The sequence below is a fragment of the Rhipicephalus microplus genome, chromosome X, assembly GCF_043290135.1.
Source record: "Rhipicephalus microplus isolate Deutch F79 chromosome X, USDA_Rmic, whole genome shotgun sequence".
NCBI lineage: Eukaryota > Metazoa > Arthropoda > Arachnida > Ixodida > Ixodidae > Rhipicephalus > Rhipicephalus microplus.
Genome location: NC_134710.1, coordinates 110040823 through 110062186, shown reverse-complemented (window position 1 = coordinate 110062186; position 21364 = coordinate 110040823). Strand labels below are relative to the sequence as shown.

General features: G+C 43.1%; 1 protein-coding gene across 7 annotated transcripts in view; it reads left to right on the top strand.

The window, feature by feature from the left end:
• LOC119176250 (LIM domain-binding protein 2 Chi) overlaps window positions 1-21364 on the top strand; it is a 366067-nt gene that overhangs the window by 319960 nt on the left and 24743 nt on the right. For 4 of the 7 annotated variants that reach the window (XM_037427445.2, XM_075877407.1, XM_075877409.1 and 1 more), the window contains exons 8-10: window positions 8297-8362; window positions 8824-8946; window positions 19922-20011. In XM_037427445.2, coding sequence (XP_037283342.2) covers window positions 8297-8362; window positions 8824-8946; window positions 19922-20011 — 279 coding nt within the window. Of the gene's footprint in view, window positions 1-8296; window positions 8363-8823; window positions 8959-19921; window positions 20012-21364 lie in introns of all 7 variants that reach the window. The other 3 variants (XM_075877405.1, XM_075877404.1, XM_075877408.1) reach the window with 1 other exon arrangement.

Sequence of the window (21364 nt, the reverse complement as noted above, 5' to 3'; positions counted from 1 at the left end):
GAACTTGGAAACAGAGGAAGTAATTTAACTGCATCGTCTGTTGGTAAGCTTAGTGGGTGGGCAAGATGTGGGCATCATAAATAAGTTGTACTTGTAATCATTACTATGTCTTTTTGAAACCTTTTGCTTGTAGCTAATTAGTGTAGCATAGTTGTGAAATATTAAGCATAATTTAATTTTAATGGTGAGTTGTTTGTTAGAGGCTGCAATATGAAGTGACAAACAGTAAAGCAAGTAGTCTTGAAAAACTGTTTACTGTAGGGATTTTTCACATTGATACAACAGAAACAAGTATATACTTAATGTCTCATTTCCTTCGTTTACTTTCCTTGGCATTATTGTCTGTTAGATCTCATATTATAAAGCCCACTACTGACTTGTGAGTTTAGGGAATTAAAAAAAAAAGCTTGGTTTTCATCTTTGTCATGATGCAGTTCAGATGAACTTGGAGCAGCTTGCATTGTAGAAACTTCTGTGTAGCTTGTGATGCTGTGGTTTTGTTGTTCTAAACGCTAGTAGCACGAAGTTCAAAAAGAAAGGAAACAGAAGAAAGAATGGGCGGAAAGATGCAGTGCAGTGTTCCAGACTTGACATCCGTATGGTGGCCTCCCTATGCTTTGTCTAGTCTGTAGCACTGGTGCATATGTCTGGCATGGTTAGCTGATCGAACTGCTGCATATGATATAGCCATCTTGAATGGAACCTGCAAGAGTCTTCTGGGTAAAAAAATACAGATAACTCGTTTGTGCTTATTTAAGTGTTCGAATAGTGGTATTTCTGGTGAAAATTACCTCTGCACACCACCACGAGGATGAAGTATTGCTATAAATGGATCTCTAGTGGAAAACTTTCATTGCTTTCTTTGTTGACTTTACAGTCTATAAAGCAGTCTTGGATTTATCTGCTATGTTTCAGACTTCATCATCTTAGCTTTTCACAGTATGCTATACATTTAAAATAGTTGCACTGAATGTGTGAGCAACTGCTCTCATATCAATTCTTACAAAACGTTACACATTTTTGAAATTTTATCCCCAGATAAATGCATCTGTCACTACTTCCTAAGTGCTTTAAAATACTTTGTTATGTTAAACTTGAATTTTCATTATTTTGTGGCAGAATTTTACTGCAATGTTATCTTAGTCAGTTATTGGATATATAATGATATATTTAATTACTAGTTATTCTCGTAAAGAAATTCTATGTCTACTCATATGACAGATTTAATTGAAATCCTAGCGCATGGATTGCATATGATCATGCATCACTTGTTCCCATAGTACGCCTTCAGTCTAGGCGAAGCGATTTGTGAAATGATGGGAAGCCAAATCACAGTTGAGATGTTTGGGGGGGGAAATTACTGAAATTATTCCCTTTCTTGTGAATGATAGCTGTAGGGAGTTCTAAATCGCGTCATCACGTCATAAATTGTGTGAACGGAGACAGTGTAGCCTTGATCTGTCGAGTGAGAAACACCTAATCGGATACAACTTTCGAAGCTTGTGGCATTTTGTTCTCAAAGGCGGATCCACACAAGCCTCCATTGATGGGTGCTCACTCCAGAATGATGTCATGTGTCAAGACAGTCTGCGAACCCTGCCTTTGGGGGACATTGCATGAGTGGGACTATTTCTTTAGTCATGTTGCTGATTGGCTGCAGCGCATCAGTCTTCCGGAGGAGGCACGCTCCAGACTTTTTAAGTTCTGTCAAACTCTAGTGGAGCCCTGTCATTCTATGATCTGGGCTTTCTATAATCGTAAAAATGAGATTATAGGCTGTGACACTCAGCCTTGCTCATTAAATGGATACAGACCACCTGAATAAGCCCACGGCACGAGCTTGTGCCTCTGCAAGGAAGGTAGATTAAATTATTCTTGCCAGGGGGTGGCATCTAATGGCAGCACTACTTAGTTGGAGGGGGTGCGAGCAAATTTTTATTCTCAACTTTATAACAAAACAAAAAAACAATACAATGCGCATCTTTCTACCAATAAACAGAGACCGAAAATTGGCTGTGTGTGAAAATGACACCGAAACCTCTTTGCCAGCTGCTTCCCGTCAGAAGAGTCAGACAGTGTCATTGCTATCACATGATGTCTACAGACGACGAGTTTGCGTAGAATGCCTACAGGCGCGATTGAGCTGTGTGTGTTGGCCTGTGATCTGCAACTGGTGATGTTCCACTGTCAATATGAAGGTTGACATCAAGTGAACGTAATTTTGCCCAGTGAAAACATCTGCGCCACGTCCTTATGCATGCACAATCCTGTGACCACGAGTGTGACAAAGGCGCGAGTGCGATCAGCTGTATGGCGACCACGAAAAGTTTCCATGGACCAAAAACGTGAAAATGTCAGCTTTTCGGCTGGCCGAAGTTACTCCGTTTGGACAAAGCTCGGCAAGGTAACGACACCAGATATGTACACAGGTAATCGAGGCGTACGTAAAAGTGCATGAACTTCCAGGAGAATAAATTTTCTGTTCTCAGAAGACATCAAGTTTCTACTTTCCTAATAGTCAACCTAGGGGAACGCAAGTTCATATTTGGCACTCCAGAAATTTTTGGGCGATGTTTAATTCTAGTAAAAGTGTCTTTTTTTTTTTTCAGATGAAATCGGAAAGTCATTGTAAGATGCGGAATCGTCATAGAACTGTGTTGTATGACCAAGGTGCTTAATACATTGCTTCTAATGGGATTTCGCCGGCACCAAACCGATTCGTCGTAAAATGCGGGTTATTGTGAAACCGGGGGGTGTATACTTGAAGTTCTACTGTATAAGTCTTTTTCAATACAGTATGCTTGTGAAAGTGGGCAAAGATCCGGAAGGGGCCACCTGGTGCCCCGGGGCACGGTGCATTTTTTTTTCTTTAAGGGACCCTGCAACACTTTTTGAGCATGGTCAGAAAACTCAGCCAGTTGGTAGTAGAGGCTCCCGACAACACGTGAGCCAAGTATTATAGTGCAGCATGCGGCCTGGAATTCACAATAAATTATCAGTCAGCTAAAAATTGCTTTCTCTTGTCTTGACAAATGACAGAATACGCTCAAAAATCGCTTGAAAAAGCCCATCTATTAGCCATTGGCTGATTTTAACATGGCACACTCGATTGTTACAGAGATCGCTGCGAGAGGCCACGACTTATCCATGCATGCGTGCACAATCACACTGAAAACGCCGCGCATTCAAAGAAAAAAAAAAGTGCTCAAAGTTACGAAGTTTGGGTGACGTATTTTTCTTGCCCCTGCCATCCCTCCCTGCTTAGCTTCCAACGCTTTCGTTGGGACGAGAGAAGAGAGAATGCAATTGCAGCATGCGACAAATCTTTGTAACTCCTCTCGCACTCAACGAATTCTTAAAATTTTTGCGGCGTTGAATTCATAAGGCAATAAGCTCTTCTTCTGAATTCATTCCTTGGTTACTTAAAAAAGCATTTCGGGGCCCCTTCAGTTACATACACATGCTCACGCCGTATGATAACGAGTTCCAGTATGAATGCGGTCGCGTATAAAGTTTACTGGCAATCATTTAGAACTGTCTATGGCTCTGAGAAACTGCAGGGCAAGAAACACGAACAGATAAAAAATGAGGACAAGCGCTGATCCTTGTCGTTCTTGTTTTGTCCGTTTTTTCTGCTAGGCAGTTTCTCAGAATGGTGTTTGACACATTTACCCAACCCGCCACATTAATCTTTCTATGGCGTTCATTTAACCCTACAAAACAATAAATAAAAAATGCGCACTACAGTGAGATACAACTTAAGAAGTCTGGAAAGGCCCCGCCCAGACGACTGAAACAGGACAGCTGATCACCTCCAGGAGTAATGAAATAGTCCCGTTCCATGCACTTGGCAGTGTTCTCTTGCAATGTTGTCACTGGCCATCCGATTCATCATGTCAGTCTGGAGTACGCACCCATTGCTGTAGGCTTCAGTGCATCTGCCTTTGAAGAGGGAAATGGCATTGACTTCTAAAGCTGTATCAGACCATAGTTTTATTTTGACCTTTTACACCACTTTCCTTCCGCTTTATGAATAATTGAATTTCAAGATTTTAAGGTCCCGGGTTCACAATAAAAAAAAAAAAATAATATCTGGGGTTTTACATGCCAAAACTGTCATATAATTATAAGGCAGGCTGCAGTGAAGAGTTATTGAAATTTCATTCACCGAACGCTCTTTTATGTGTGCCTAAACCTAAGTACACCGGCCGTTAGCATTTTGCCTTCATTGAAATGCAACCGCCGTGTCCTGGATAAACCTGCGACTATACATACCTATCAAATGTGCTCAACAGCCGAGCACATTTGATAGGTATGTATATGTGAATGTTTCTTTCCAACTCGAGCTTGTATGTTGCTCAAGTTGTATTCATAAGAATGTCAAACAAATTCTGGGTTGCCATGTAGTTTTAATTATCCTACTGCAGTATGATGGTCATGATCACTTTACTGCTAAAATCAGTTGCCCTGTGTTGCTTGTTAGCTACCATTTTATTTGGCCACGCTTAGTTGATTTTCATGTTTGCAGGAAATCTGTGGACTCAAATATATTTCAGATGATTAGTATATGCTCTCTTGGCCTTCAGTATTTGGCTGCAGCATTCGTTCTTCAGGTTTTGCAGGTAGTGGTGGTTGGGGTTGAGCACAACCTAGTGTCCAAGCACTTGAGCAGGATAAAAGCAGTGATGTCCCTACTATGTTCTTCATACGACCAGCCTGCACAGTGTGAATTCACGTGTTTTCATTTGCAGTGGCAAATGTGAGCACAGCCCTGACCAAGCTGTTCTCATTATTGTCTTTGCTGTCCTCATTATTGCCTTTAGTGTTAGAAATGTATTGTTGTACTTACTTCATTGTAAATTTTTGTATAATACTGCATGACCAATATATCTGTGGTTAACCTTTGTATTCGTTTCAGTACACTTAGCACAGGTGCTGCACCAGAAAAGCTAAAATTAATTTTGTACAGTTCAACAGCAATAATTTAGCAATCTATTAATTTGAATCCAGCATGATCACATAGTCTAACGAAAGTCATATATATGTGAATATGGTCTGTCGAGGTGGTACAGCTGTTAAGAGTTCTCAGCTCCTGATTCATTAGCCATGGGTTTGGTCTCCGCCACGGCTATCCCATTTCGGTGGAGGTGGAATGCCGGAAGCTTGATACTGGGTGATGTCAGTGCACATGAAAAAACCTCATATGGTTGATATTTTCGAAGCCCTCCACTACATAGCACGCCTCATAACCCGATTGTAGTTTTTGACATGTAGAACCCTAGAAGTTATTACTATATTTGAGTATTCACAACAACTTTAAATATATGGAACTGCACAGCCTTTTTCTGACAAGAAAATCCGAGAGCCACTGCTTCATTAGCCATCATGCTGTGTAGCATAAAAATAGAGCGTCTTTGCATAAGTTAATGCGAGTGCTTGCTCAATCTCATTGTGGAACCAGTATAAAGTGCTCTGCATGCAGCATTTCAGCATACTGCTATTTCATGCCGTGTTTTAGTGGACAAGCATAATATATTACTAGTGATGTTGTAAAGGAGTAGTTTGGCCATGAAGATGTTTGGTATGGCTAGTAAATTACCAGTGCTTCCAAAAGGCACTGGTAAAAGTTTTATTTTGCAGAGTTGTTGGCACCATCTCTTAACTCAAATTGTCTGCCTGAGAATAGAATTGTAGTTTAACCCCTCCACCTCCCTCCATCTGAAATGAGTTTCGAATACTAATACAAACAATATTTGAGATTATTCAAATGAATTTGATATGAATGGCTCCCAAGTCCCCTTGCTTTTTTTAGTGCTTCCATTTTGTGTGCATGTGTGTGCATGTTTGTATCTTTACCGTTTTCAGGTGATACGGCAGCGAGAGAATTGCAGATGGTCTTGCTGCTAAGGCGTTAAAGTGCATGTACTGCTGAGCACCTAAGTACATACAACCTATGAATTGGAACAAAGCTGCTTTCTATTTGTCTATCCTCTGACATGCTGTCATTCTTGATTTATCTAATAGCAGCGACATATTATCCAAGTGAAATGGTTTGTCTCTTAGCCTTCTTTCACATTACTGCTTTTCTTTATAAAACTGAAAATCACTTAGTTTAACATTGAGTTCCCTTGGTTAATCTAACATTTTTTATGAAAGCTATTATTTGCATGTCATTTCATAGAAAGCTGATATCAGGAAGTTTACTTGTTATTTCCATATATGCCATAGTCACTAGCATAATTTGCTGACTGCTTTTTATTTTAGGGCTTCAAATAGGGACTATGCAAACTATATTAAAAATTTGTAATTATGTCCTCAGGAACACGGTGTGCAAAATATTACATTTGCTTGATTCTAACCGAAAAGTTGACTGACCAGAAAGAGCAGCATGTGAGAAGTAGACAATATTTTGTAACACATTGTGGCATTGGCCACACTGTGAGTTCATGCGCACAGTTAATTTAACAGAAAGGGGTCATAGTTTGTACTATATTATTGCTGGATGGGGAATTGATCACAACTACATTTCAACCATTTGTACTGTGATTATCCGCTACATGTAGCCCTAATATTTTTTATACATGATTTGTTGTTATGGTTTTAGTGACAGTGATAGTTTCTGGCTGGTGTTTGCAGCGGTTCGCTGGCATTTTCAAAAAAGTTCTTTCGCTGATTTACCCTGCCAATATACCTACTGCCACTGTGCGGCAAGCTTATTAACTTTTTCAGGGTGGTGTGAATCGTGTTGAAAGTGAATGTGACACAGTAAATGCTTTCGATTTGGTCTAATATTTGGCAAGCTCCACTCTCTTTTTCAATGATCTTGTGTGGTGTGGATAACAGCCCTGGCGGCTTTTACAGAGCTATTGAAGAATACTCGAAGAGAGTTGAAGTGGGCAAAGCGACTGGATTGTGTGGATCAAATTACTTTATCTGCATTGTCTGGACTTTAGTATATTTTATCAAGACTGAACAAATATTTTCAGAGGTCCGTTCGAACATTTAAGTATGCTGTCACAGCAATGCCGCTAGGCAGTCTTCTTGAAAAATATGTTGGTACCTTGTGAAATGTGGGACAGTCAACATTCAATCCGCATGATTGAATGTGTGTTTTTTGAGCTGTGTTTCTTTTTCTTTGTTCAAACCATCCTGAATCGTTACTGGGGTGTAAGGGTCCAAATGTCATTCTTTAATGCTGTTTGCATGTCTTTTATGTTATGGGTCTGGTATATCAATTGAGAAATTCATGCCCTTTAGATAGTATTTCACATGTCCAAATTTATGTGTGGCCTAGCATTATCGAGTTTAGCATGAATTGTGAATAAGCATGTGAGTCAATATAAAGCCAATGGTGACATGTATGCTTTCTTGGCGTCTGCCACACATTGCTGAATTCATTCATTTTCCTGCCATTGTGTATTGGCAGTAATGGTGCTCATCAGCTGAGCACAAAGTTGCACTTGCAGTGCTTACTCATTGGGGCTGGGTTAGTGTTGATTTGAAATGCGAAGTTATCTATGGGGTGAAATCTGGTTTTGTATTAGAACTTAAGACTATGCAAATTGACCCTTAGCCTTCCTCTAACTAGACAACATTGTGGGATGTGAAAATTTTAGGATTATCACATATGAGAAATCTGTATGACCAAAAACATCACATCTGTCGATATTGTGTTGTTAATCTGTGGTTACTTTCATTGCATGACATACGGGTAAAGCCAGTTTACTACTTGTGAGGGTATGCTCATGACTGTGCAGCATTTTCTGCATTCTTTGAGCAAGGAGGGAGTTTCAGTAGTATGACCTGTTGCTCAGGTGGAGGTCAGATTGAGAAGAGTGCTCCAAGCGAGGATGTGGGAAAGGAGGCCTAACCTTAATTGATTGGGTTGCCATGGAGAGCTGACTGTATTGATCCCGTTGCCGTGGCAGCAGCTCCACGTGTTTTGGCTTCTCAGTTCTCTCTCCCTCTTCTCCTCCTTGGTATTGATTAAAGGGCGGGCCTTTGCAGTCTGTTTCCCGCCCCTTTGAAGGAAGCAGAGGGGACTAAAACTTTGTCGAAGTAATTGCATACAGTTTGGCTAAAGTTGACCGGGATTTGGTGCACTGCAGCATAGAGAGGATAATGGCGAGGAAAGCACCAAAGTTCTATAAATTAGAAATCCCTTGGAGTATTGCTAGATAAAGTTTTTCCTGTGATGGCTCCACTTTTTTTCCTTGTAACTTCGAGGAAAATTAATACCTGACATGAATTTTCTTTTAAAGTTTGTGTGTGTGTTTTTTTCCTTATTTTATTCTAGGGGCTTGGTGGGCAGTACCCAACAGATCCTTTAAAGGAGCAACTTGCCAAAGACAATGCTGTCATTGTAAGTGATGCCATGAAGTACATTTTTAAAATTACTGAGTGCTTTTACAGGGCTTTGCTGTTGAACATCTGTTATAATGCTACGCTGGGAAAAAAATATGCATTTTCATCGGTATAATTATAAATGTACATTTGTGTAATTATCTGCTTTGTAGGTTATGGCGAGTCTTGTAGATAGTGCACCTCACACTATGGTTCTAGAAGAGAGGTGACTGGTTTTATCTCCAGCACAGCTTGTGCAAGTGGTGATTCTGTTCACTTTTCAACTCTTTCAGTAGGCTGTAATTCAATTAACTGAAGTAATTCTCTTCTCTCTTAGCATGCATGACCTGTGTGCTTGTTTTTTTGCTATAAGGTGCTCTACATCCCTGTTTTAATCTATTTATAATACCCATATTCTACTGGTACCCTGGGTTGAGAATGTTCTTTAAATCGACTACTCTGGCTCCACCTTTCATGCAGGTTTGCACGGAGGGCCGCCTCATCCTTGAATTCACTTTTGATGATCTGATGCGCATCAAGTCTTGGCACTTTGCAACTCGCACACATAGAGAGCTGGTTCCACGAAGTCTAATTGCCATCCAGGTGAGATATGCGGTACGTTGCTCAAACTTTTTATTCTAAACATATATATAGTATAGTACTCTAGAGATGCTGCATAGCTCAACGACAATGTAGTTAAAGGCTGTTTGAGAAGCATGCAACTTAACCTGCCTCCCTCTTCACATAGTGCTTGTGCAAAGTTGTTCTACAGAAATATGGCGGAGCTTTGGTTTCTCAGTGATTTTCTTATTGTACTATGAGGATTACCAGGCTACCAGAGTTGAAAATCGCTGTAACAAAAGGTAGTAGCTGCATTTCATTTTGTTTTGTTGAGTGGCACTACATGTAAGAAAAGGAAATTGTCGTACCATTATTTCGTTGATGGGAAACCATGAAAGTACTGCAAGTTAGCAATTGTCTCACTACGGACTTCATGTAGCAGTATGCAAGTAGAATATATTAGGAACTGTTCATGTATCAGTAGTTATTAGGAACTGCTGATACTGATGGTACTTTCTTGTTGGAAACTGCAAGAAGTATTGGCATCCAAAGAAACAGAAACAGCAGCAAGTATTAAAAATGGGATAGTGCACCTGTCCAGTCATGACCATTAACAGGCATTTAGCAAGCATTAAAAATGGGATAGTGCACCCGTCCAGTCTTGACCATTAACAGGCATTCAGCACTCTGGTTTGGCTGAAATGTGCAAGTCCATGGTGATGACTGGAAAGTGTGCACTTTATCATTACTTTGCCTCTGTTCGCATTTCATTTGACACCAATATGATGTAGAGTCACTTAATGGCCATGTCACCCAGGCACGTAGGCAGAAATTTGTTTCGGGGAGGAGAGGTGGCTGCACCACCTTGATTTCGGGAGGGACACCCTCTAAAAATGGCCATTTTTCGCACTCTATACCATGGCAAAAAAAATTCGGGGGAGGGGGGGGCACGTGCTCGGTGTGCCACGACCCCATGGCTCCGCCCCTGGTCACAACCATCAGTTAGCCATTTCCGTGCTGTGGCCCTTTGCTAGTTGGGCATGTTCCGTCTGTTTAACAAGACATACTTATCATTATGGAAGTGAGCTTAATGCTGTTCGATACTCGGGGTTTCTGCATTATATTACGTGGGTCACTGACAATGCTACAGATATGTATTGACTAAAAAAGTTTGGTCAGCTGATCATTGCATTTGTTGCTTCCTTCATGCTGCAAGTTAACTGTTGTTCTCAGATCCATTCATTGCTTTATTCTAATGAGAGAGGCTGTATTATCTGATCATTGGTTGACCCCTGTGGCAAGCTCATTCCTGCCAACTGTCCAGAAATTTCCAGCAGAGTTGTGAATGTTGGCCTGATCTCCCGATTGTACGAATGCTATCTCAAATCATACGAAAAGTAGGTGCCACAGCAGAGGCTGTTTAATCCTATGTCAGCCTTTCTTGCTGCAACAGTTGCGTAGCTACGGAAGAACGCTCGCCACTACACTTCTAGTTCATTGTAACCATACCATAGAGTACCGCTTAGTATATTCCAAGCACTGGGCAAATGCTAGCAGCCTCGAGATGCGCTCACCACCGTACCAAATGAAGGCGCGAAAAGGGTACCTTGACTTTCGCACCTGTCTACCCTGGCCCCTGCGTTTTATACGCTAGGCATACGCCGGTTGCCTGGGAGTCAGTTGTATTTGTTACGTTGTTTTAGAGATTGCGTGTTTCCCAAGTTCAAGTGGAAAGTCGATGGTGGCGTCAAAAGCTAAGAAGTGCTTACAAGTGTTTCTGGACTCGTACACGACTGAGTCCGTGCTGTTTGGCTTCGCAAAAATGTGGCAAGTATGGATTTTGTATTACGGGGGCCTGTGATGGAAGTGTTTCTCACAGCGGCAAGACCGACGCATCGCTTCACAAACGGATTAGAACTACTTTTGTGCTGCGCATGGGCAGAACAACATCGAAACTTTATTCCAAAATAACTGTGAAAACAGCGCGATTCACGCAATATGCCTATTCGTGGGATTTATTTTAGAGCAGAACTTGCCGCTACGCGTAAGTGATCACGCAGGACCGCAGTTTCGGAAAATGTTCCCGAAGTGCGAGGACGCGAAGCAGTGTACTGCAGACGTATGAGACCAACTGCCATAGTCAGGGAAATGCCTCCAGATGCCGAGAACACAATTCATGGAGGCTCTGAAATGTCATGCTTGCATATTCGCAGTGTAAGAAAGCAAACAGCGCGCTACAAATGTTTTACTTTCGGCAATTTTTAATATGTAACCCCCACCCTCCCACTCGCTATGGTCTCTCGAATTTGATGTGCCTTGGTTGGCAGGTATGCAAGCTATACACACTACAGTTCCACCTCTGTGGCTGAAAATGTTAAATGTTACTTTCTGCAGGGTGCTTTCATATGCTGCAATTTGGCAGCCACCATTTTCATCTCAGTGGCCAGCTGGTTGTTGCAGCATGTGTGTTGCAGCATGTGTGTTGCAGCATGTGTGTGCGACAAACCAGCATTATATGCACAACATTGGTCGGCATAAAAACTGGAGCTTACTCAAACCTATTCGAGAAATATATTTGCGCTTAGGGCAAGGGTTCAGACTCTCCATAGTTTTTCTGAATCGGGCTCGCTCTTAATCAGGCTTACTGAAAATTTTGCAGCCGTACTCACTTAGGCTCAAGCTACTCACTCAGACTCACAGCCCAATCAGAATCTGAGTGAGTCAACAAATGAGTGCATTGGTGTATACCGTATTTACTGGCGTAATCCTCACACACGGATAATTCTTGCACCCCCCACAACGCCAAACAAAAATAGGATTTCTCTTTTTTTTTCGCGAGTAATTATCGCACTCTCCAAAATTACAGCAGTAATGTCTGCTCGTTCGAGCCACTGATAATGATAGCACATGCTATCTCATGCCATCTCTTAAAGGGCCACTCAACAGGCCCCATACCGAATTTTAGTTAGACAGTGGAAGTTTTTGGGTGTCCGATGAGGAACGTTTTGCCACAAATTTTTTTTCGAATCGGTTCATTATGAGCGGAGAAAACAGGTTTTTTTGAAGCGACGCAAAATGAGGGTGAGAGGAGGCGAGTTCGAAACCCTTGTTGCTCCTCCGCGTAGCCTTCGCAAGCCAAATCTCTTCCCCACCCTCTCCGGCATCCGACCAAGAGGTGACGTGCGCATGACGTGCCCGAACAAGCCCAGTCCCCGTGAACACGAGCGGCGTTGCTTTGTTGACCAGCGTTATTTTGTGGCCTTCTGCCTGTTTCTGCGGGATTGTTTGGAAACGCTGGCTTAGACGCGGTAGAGTAGATGAGCACAATGAGTGCGCGAACGCATAGGAGCATTCTACGACGGTCGTCTGCTCAATGCGCTGATCGCGGGGACCCGAACGCATGCGAAACGCTGGCACATTAGCCCCGCATCTCGTAGCATTTCACGGGAAAAAATGTAAGAAATACCGCATAATGTTTTATTGCGTCTCATTATTTATTTCAAGTTTTATTCATCTCTTAAAGTAAAGCAACAAATACATAAACTACGCACGTTGTGTTAAATAATTTTTGCCATGTCACGTGGTATACTGTTGACGTCAGAGCAGAGTCGTCTACGTAGAGGACCAACGTCACCGCAATGCCGTGTACGTAGGGCCATTCCTATACCCACGTCATGCCCTCATTCTCTACGCGTGCGCCGGCAGAGGGGAAGGGGAGCATCTTTCATCTTGAAATTTGACCCATTTTCGTGGCAAATAGCGTTGCAAATTTTGGCAGACGTGATCATGAATCCCTCGTCTGCGCATTGCGCTTGTCAGCTCAAAATTGTCAAACCTGGTGAGTGGCCCTTTAAGCATAAAGCATACTATCACTGCACGGAGCCTCAATTCAATCCAAGCCAAGCCAAAGTGGCAAGTGCTCGTTGCGGCGTGTTTTGTATGTTGTTTCCATAATGTTACGCTATGGTGCAATACGGTGTCCGTAATGTTGTTACACTATGGGCTATGGGGCGATGCGGAAGCTACACGACTGTTTTCAAGTTGAGAGTGATTGATCATGCATTAAATAATGGCAACAGGACCGCCGGTGGGCCATTCGGAGTGGACTAGTTTTGTGTTCGCTACTGGTGACGGCAACTGTACGCCACCAAGGCGCATTGGGCCTTCAGGGTGCCTAAGACTGGGATGGATGGTGAACTTCATTTCAGTGGAAGGCACCTGCGAACGATTCTGCTAAATGACCATCAGCCCAATACTGACGTTATACCCTAATCTTTTGTGGGCTCCTGTTGATTGAAGAATGCAAATGTTACGCCCACAAGCTTTGCGTACCGTATTCTAATTCTCAACTATTTGCTTGGGCCTTTTGTGTCTCAAAAAATCATGCCTTGTGTTGAACCTGTGGTTTTATTGTTGAGGTAAGTCTTAATTAGTATTTCCCAAAGCTTGCAGTTAGTTGCTGGTGTGAGACTCCCAATTAGCAGCCACTTCGTTTTCTTTTTTGCTCTGTATGTTTTGGCAGAAAGTTTTTCCGCGTAATTCTTGCACCCCCCAACTTTGCATCGGTTTTCTACCAAAAAAAGTGCAAGGATGATGCGAGTAAGTAGGGTAGTTAACTTTTTTGATCATGGTTTTACCGCCCTTTTAACACCAATAACTTGCATAATAGGGGCTCTATGTGGCACTTGGTCATCTCGTACTTGAAGTACGATTTATTAGTGGTTGCATTCCAGTAAGAACAATTTTATGAAGGCACAGCCCATGCAAGAACTTCTCGCAAAGAAGTTTCTATGCACTGTAGGGGGGAGGGGCTGAACCCCCCCTTTGCTTCCTCTTTCCTTCCCTCTATAACTCACGCCTCTGTTCAAAGAATATTAAGGCAAATTATGAACGCTAATGCATTGCATTGTGTGGGAGTAGACGAGAGTGTAATTGTAAGCCAACATAAGGCTAATAGTCATGCTGAACGTATGTAGATAGGGCCATAGACCGGTGGAAAAAAAAAAAAGACTGAGCTCACCCAGATTCACTGAAATTTTTCTCAACCGGACAAGCGACCTAATCTAAGTCCAAGCGATTTTTCCTACCTATGGCGCTCAAGCATTGCTGAGTCTTTTATTCAGTAAAAAAAAAAAGCAGAGAAAGGAAGGTTGAAGGTAGCGGTTTGGCTCTTTTGCGGTGTGAGGTTCTCCACCAAGAGAATCTTTGTAAGGGAGCTAAATTGACACAAGTTGGTCACTTAGGATTTCCTTCATAACTTTAATTCAGGATGGTTTCAGAGTTAGGGACTTGGCTGTGTAGTTGCACTGCTTACATGTGTAGCAGTGATTTCTAGGTTGCCTCACCTGAAGAAGCTCACCAAATATCTTGTAGATCTGAGGAGAGGCCTCGGCTCCTAACGACTCTGCCATCAAGTCTTCTCTCTTCAGCCTCTGAATAAGTACAGTACAATTTCTATCACAACATTACAGGTAATCCAAATTCTGCGGTGATACAAATTTTACGGTTGTTCTGGACAGACCACATTATATAAAATGCACTGTGATTTAGTGTTATATGAACGGTTTGCCAGCCACCGCTGATGATACAAGTGCATGATTGACCGCTGCATGTGAGCGACACAACACGGCTTGTCTGTGGGAGGAAGGCCCAGTCACACTTGGCATCGAAGGGAGCGATAGCGATAAAGAACACTTGAATTATCCTCGCGCCAGCGAAGTGGCCAGAATATTATACCGCGAGGCCGCCATGGCGAAAATCGGTCCAAGGCCACTTTTTTCGCCATGCGATAACTTATTGCCTTCGCTTCATGGCTTTGGCAGCACTAGCTCAAACGACGTGATGTAAACAACTGAACGAAAATTGAACATGGCGGCTGAGGCATCGATGGGGCGGTGGCTCGCGTCAGTGCAACTGCATACCTGCCAAGTCTCCGGGAGACTACCATTTTTGACCATTTCTTATGTTTGTACAGTTCTCATGAAAATCTCCCAGAAATCGAAATTTGTGCATGATTGGCCGCATTGAAGAAAATGCAGGCCAATCCGATCCAGACATTTTGCAAATGTATCGCATTTTGCAAACCCTTTGCGAACCAGGGATGTGAAACTGGCAGGTACGAATTTCGGAAATTCTTCGGCCAAATTTCATGGTGTCCATTGCGCCAAAATTTTTGTGCTCTGAGCACTTTTTCTCATCGCGACGGGTTATATGAACTTTAGTGCTGAAATTATTGAACGAAGCCTGGGAGCAATAAGCTCGGAGCTTCAGAAGTACTATGTGCGTGGCCGTGCATCGTCTTCTATGTGTGTGGTTGTCGTTTGCCACAACCGCTGTGGTCAAAACCGCAGTTGCTCTTCACACGATCATGCATGATGACTACATAATGCCAGAACTCAGAAAGTATGCTCGGGTCCAACGCTCGGCCAGTCAGAGTGACACTGCGCACAAAACTGCGGCAGATACAATCATAGATAGCAAAAAAACGACTTAGTCTTGAAGGCACGTCCGCAGTCAGCACATGGGAATTAAAAACAGGACTACTGTTTGCTGCTGTCGCAGCAATGCGATAAGGATTTGAGAGCTCCGAGGGCACGCGGCTAACTTAGCGGTAGATTGAAGGCAATAAAAATGTGAAAAAAAGCTAGAAGTGTGTGGGGAACCTGCGCTGGAGTTCCCGCGGAAATGCAGTGCTGCCCTGTGGAGCGCAGCTGGAAACATTCAGGTGTACGAAAAAATACTAACGTGAGCCATTCCGCCGTGTGCGATGATCAGAAGAGGAAAAAGTAGCTTCGAGACCGGCGTTATTTTGCATTTATGAATGCCACAACGACATATGTTTTTAATAACAGAAAAAATAATCCAGAGCATACATAGTTGACTCCTTCTATCTTCCATAGCACGAATCCTTGTCAATATAGTTGACAGGGGTTCATGCTCTAGAAGATATTACAAAATTAAAACTTGCCTTGAAAACATCCAAGAAAGCACCTGAAAACTTTGGTTGCTTAAGCGTCATGCCGCATATTACACACACCGTATTTATTGGATCACCATTGTAACGCAAGGGGTGACATTTCGCTAGTCTAGGAAGAAAAAAGTGACAATTTTGGTACTCGGTATGCGAGGGTCGACTTTAGTAGCAGAAATATGAAAGAAAAAAAACTTCATGTCACATTCGGGTAAATATGGTATTATATCTTATTGTCACGTGCATAGCTCCCGACCGGTTACAAGAGAATGACAGTGAGAAAAACCGTAATGATCTACGCTTGTTGTATTACTGACCACACATAGCATGTCAACCACAGAACCACCACAATGTCTATTACCACCAGGTTGGTCAAAGATGTTTCTTTTTTAGGTATTATATTTAGACAATGGCGAGTCGACATCGTAAAAGCACGACCGCTGCGACATGTTTGCATATTTTCTAACATCATTGATCTCCACTTTACACTGGCAGGGGTGAGACAGCTGCACATATTACGCATTTTGGATATGTTTCCGTTTTCTTGCGCCAAGCTGCTCCAAAAGCATAAAAATAGCAAGAACGGCGCCGAATGTCTCGGAAACGAGCAAGAATTTCGATGCCAACCTCAGCTTCAATGGGGAAAGAAGGCCAAGTTGACTGCATGATTTTCCATGCAGCACCAGGACTACCAAGAAAAGAATACGTGCCCTTGCGCATTCTTTGCTTAACACCTTTCTGGTGACGAAGACTCTCACGGTGCCACCATAATCTCCTGTGGACTGTTGTAAATATGTGTGACCCCGCAAAAATGTGGTGCCGTGCATCGAGCGTGCTGCTTCTGCTAGCTAGGCTATGTGTTCTGGCGCCACTGTCGCTTGGCCAAGAGTTAGCCACCCTAACTGAGTGCCGTGCGTAGCGGCATTTTGACTCTCACTTTTTTTTTTGTTGTGCGTAGCACGTTCCTCGGGTCATTGCAGTTTTCATGTAGACACTGCTGCACCACGCACACCACATCACTGAAACCGTAGTGGAGAAAAATTGCTGCTAGCCTGCTGCGTCGCAGTTTTCAGCGAAGTGTCGATTCTTTGCTGGTCTTGCGCGTTCCAAAGTACCTATAACATGACGCACAGCGGGCTAAGCCAGGGGTAGTGCCGCACGGCGTTTCAGCGCACGCAAGGGGCGCGAGTGCACGTTAAAACGTGGTCAAAGTACACCTCGCGGCGGCTCTGTGCGACTTTTTCTTGCCAGGGTGGCGCATCGTGTAAATTTTAGGCGCGCATGGAGGAAGGGTAGGCGCGCCTCCTGGGAAGCGCTGGTTTCCCATTGGCGTTCCTGTCCAAAGAATCTAAAAACGTTGCAAAGCTTTGACCCATGCTTTCGCGGCAGTGTTGCGACCGGGGCTTGTGGCACCGGAGATCCGGGATCAAGATGTTAAGGCAGGAGGAGGTCAAACTTCGTAGAGAGGGTTTATTTACATTATTTACATGGCACGGGCTCTCTGGCCCATAGCTCTACATTGAAAGCTCTAGATTGAAAAAGGCTGTCTATTGAACAAGCCCACTGAACCAAACTAAGCAGCCCGTGAGGACTGATTAAATACAGTCTCATCTCCCCAGATCCCTAGATCGGGGAATAGTCCCGCCACGATGGTCTAGTGGCTAAGGTACTCAGATCGCGGGATCAAATCCCGGCTGTGGCGGCTGCATTTCCGATGGAAGCGGAAATGCTGTAGGCCTGTGTACTCAGATTTAGGTGCACATTAAGGAACCCCAGGAGGTCGAAATTTCTGGAGTCCTCCACTACGGCATCTCTCATAATCATGTGGTGGTTTTGGGACGTCAAACCCCACAAATCAATCAGATCCGGGAATAGATCCATACGGCACTGTCCAATAACATGTCCCGCAGCACACAAGAGTGTCATTATGCCGGCACCGTCTCCAACAAACACACATACATAAACCAAACACATGTATGGTCCCGGCGATGCTGTCTCCTCCGGCAAACTTGCTTCCAGCAAGTGGGGTGAAACGTGTTTGTCATCTCGCCGCTTGCACCGACCACCCAAGCTTTGTCGAACGGCGATTGCGGTCTAGGCGCCTCCGAGGGGCCATACTTGGACATCTGGTATTGATTTTAGCATCGGTGGCTCAACAGACGCACAGCGTGGTGGTCCGACGACCGTAATCGACGGAAGCTTGGCATTGTGGCTTTTACCGGGGCACGAAGACACCACGTGTCGCATCTCTGCGCGGAACTGGACAGCGGTGCTCCGTAGAGTGATTTCCCAGCACATGGAAACAGCAGGGCGTCTTGGCGCTGCTCTTTATCTCCACAAAATTAGACAGCTGCCTTTCTTCCGTTCTAGCAACCGCGCCAAAAGGGTGGCCCGCCAAACGCAACAGCAGCCAGCTGCTTCATCCGCTCTATTCATGTGTTCCAGGAAGACATACGCCAATGTTTTTGACAAAAATGATTTTGCTAGTTGTTTTGATGACGCGGAATTCAGGCAGTACTTGCGCGCTCCCCCTTTGAGACTTGCGCCTTAGTGTGGAAACACTAGCCTAGTATGTTCGCCCGCTCCAAGCCATTATAAGACCGCAACGCCGATGTTTGCAAACTATCCATGCAGTACGACAAAGCTCACGGCCTCGACTAGTACGTGCTCATCGAGAGTCTGGTTTTGATTACAATCACCGAAAGTACTGGAAGCAGAAGGTGCAGCAGGTAGTGAGTCGTGCAGCAAGTAGTGAGTCTGCATACCCCAGCGTGTCTCACTTTTGCGTAGCCGGCTAAATCTGTCGCCGTTGCCCGCTCATGTCGTTTCTGCTGGCATATCTTCTGAAACAATGCTTTACATGATGCCAACTGTTTATTTTGAGTGCTTTGCATGCATAACTAAAGCTCTGTATGAATTTTAATACACAGGAAACAGGTAAAATGGAATAAATTTTCTTAGATGGTAAAAGCGGCGGACACATGTCCAAGGGGCACAACAAATAAGAAAATTTTTTAAGACGCAAATAGACGTGGTTTTTCGGACCCGCTGGTGTCTTTCTTACTCAAGTGTGAATGCTCCAGGACTGGTTGTTCGGGTCGACTTGGCAGCAAAGCGAATTAATTTCATGTTACTTGTGCCACTTGGACTCCCTTTGAGGGCAAGTGTGAATGCACCAAAAGTGCCAGCAGCATGAGGGAGGAACTGCAGCGCGGTTTTATTCCTTTCAGGCAGCTTTCTTGAAAAACAGCGAAGGCAGAAAAGTTCAAAAGAACATGATGGACTCTTTTAGCAAGAAGCTGTTGACCCCAATAAAGTTCTTGTTCATCTTCATGATCAGCTTTCACTTGTTTTGGTTCATATGAATTAAGGATGATACAAATATTTTGCGTGCTCCTCACGAATTCGTATTGTCGACATTATACTGTATCTTGAATGAATAGTTAAGTCATATATCAACTGCACGGTATGTAGACAAAAATTTAGAGAAAAAAGAAGTATGCATCACCATAACAATATGCTTTTTCTAAATGTATAAATAGTGCAACTTTTTGCTATCTATTGTCAGGTTCAACTTGGCTGTCACGAATTTGAAGGCATATAACTCCATTTTAACATCTAACAAGTCAGCACCTAGGACTGCGCATTCTTTGTTGTACACAAAATGCATGTGGCTCAAAAAGGGATATCAATGACTATTCCACTGCTCTGCCTAGACTCAACAATGAGATCACCGTGTGGCAACTCAATGTTTTTCTGCTCAAGCATAGCTCTTGCCAAGTTTTTTGTGCTGAGTTGGATGAATGAGGTGAGGAAAAGGCATTATTTCTGCAGCATTGAATGGTGTTAATTTGCCATATACATACATACTGTCATTGTTAGAAGCTTTTATACAATGCGTGTTGTTTTCTGGGAGAGTTCTAGCAAATGCAACCTCCTTAACATAGCCACTTGGATAGCTATATTTCAAATTTATGCACTGTTTTTCTTATTTATATTTGCATAGTTTTGCATTTGCATGTTTGGTGTTTTTTTTATGTCTTTCAGGCTCAACAGCAAGACCCAGGCATGTTAGAACAGCTGTCCAAGAACATCACGAGACAAGGCCTGACAAATTCTACGCTGAATTATTTGAGGGTATGTAAGAACTGCCTTGATACCAAATAGGTGTAATGTTCAAGGGTAAACAGTCATTGTCCACCTACTTTTCACATGAGGTGACAGGGAAATCCTCATGCATTTCTTTAGAAGAAAGCCTCTCATGTAGTGAAAAATTTATGCTTGTCCAGGATTTTGATCTTGGGTGGCTTTTGCTTTGTCGTCTGAGCCAGCTTGGTGGATGAAATGTTGAAGCCTACTGGTATCCATGTATTCCTAATTACTACGACTGTATTACAGGCGAGCTATTCTCGTGGTGTCCCTCTAGTAGACATGTCCACTGCAGTGGAGTGCATTCAGTTGCTCGAAAAAGTGGTGACGCGTCACATCACGGCACTCTTGACCTCTAATGCACCGAACCCACCAGCACATTTCCAGCATAAAGAGAATGCGAGTGGACGAAATGTACAGTAATGGGACTCTTCAACAAACTTGACAAAACTGAACTTGTGTATGAACAAGTTGAGATGTTTGAAGAACTATGCAGGGTATGTGTTCAGACCTTCAAGGTGCGTCACGTGGGCGGCTGCATTACACCTAATTCAGGTGCTAACGTGATTACAGTTCGTGCATAGCCTCCGAGATATGCATTGAAAGCTCACCTCTGGGGGCATCATTCGTTGTGGCGAAACCCATTCAGTTTTTATTTGTGTTGTGAGTTGTGAGGGCTGTGTGGCTTCAAATTGATGCTGCGGAAGAAAAACTGGAAACAGGTGGCGCGCTGCTTGCCGAGCTTTAGCCAATCAGTGGAGGCAGAAGTGGACCCCACGAGCATTGCTCCCCAGTTTACTGCTTCGAACCCTCATGCAATGTTATGGCATAGTGAACCCACTAACAAATGACACTTGTCTAGTATTCATTGTGTAGCACTAAAGATTGAAACATTTACCTGTTAAATCTTGTACTGTGCTTTATTTAAAAGGAAATCAATACCTTTAGTGGCTATGGTGTTGCACAGCTAAGCATGGAGGCATGGGACCAGTTACAGACTTTTGTGACTGCGTTTTAGTGAGAGTGACTTGTTATACATTAGGTGTATGTTAAAAGAATTCCCCTATGGCCTCATAATTATACGTTACTTTTGGCACTTAAAACTACTAAGCTTTAACCAAAAGTATTGCGATTGAAATGGTGTCGACAACAAAAATTGCCAGCAAGTATTGTCATTCAGGTTCTAATAAACACACAACTAGTTGTGAAATAAAGCTTATAACATAATAGATAGTGGTGTCTATGTACTCTGTGTTTATAATTGCTCTCCTACTGTAATGTAGTGTAGTGACTTATGCTACCTTTGCCAAAAAAAAAAAAAAAAAGAATTGCTTAGTGACT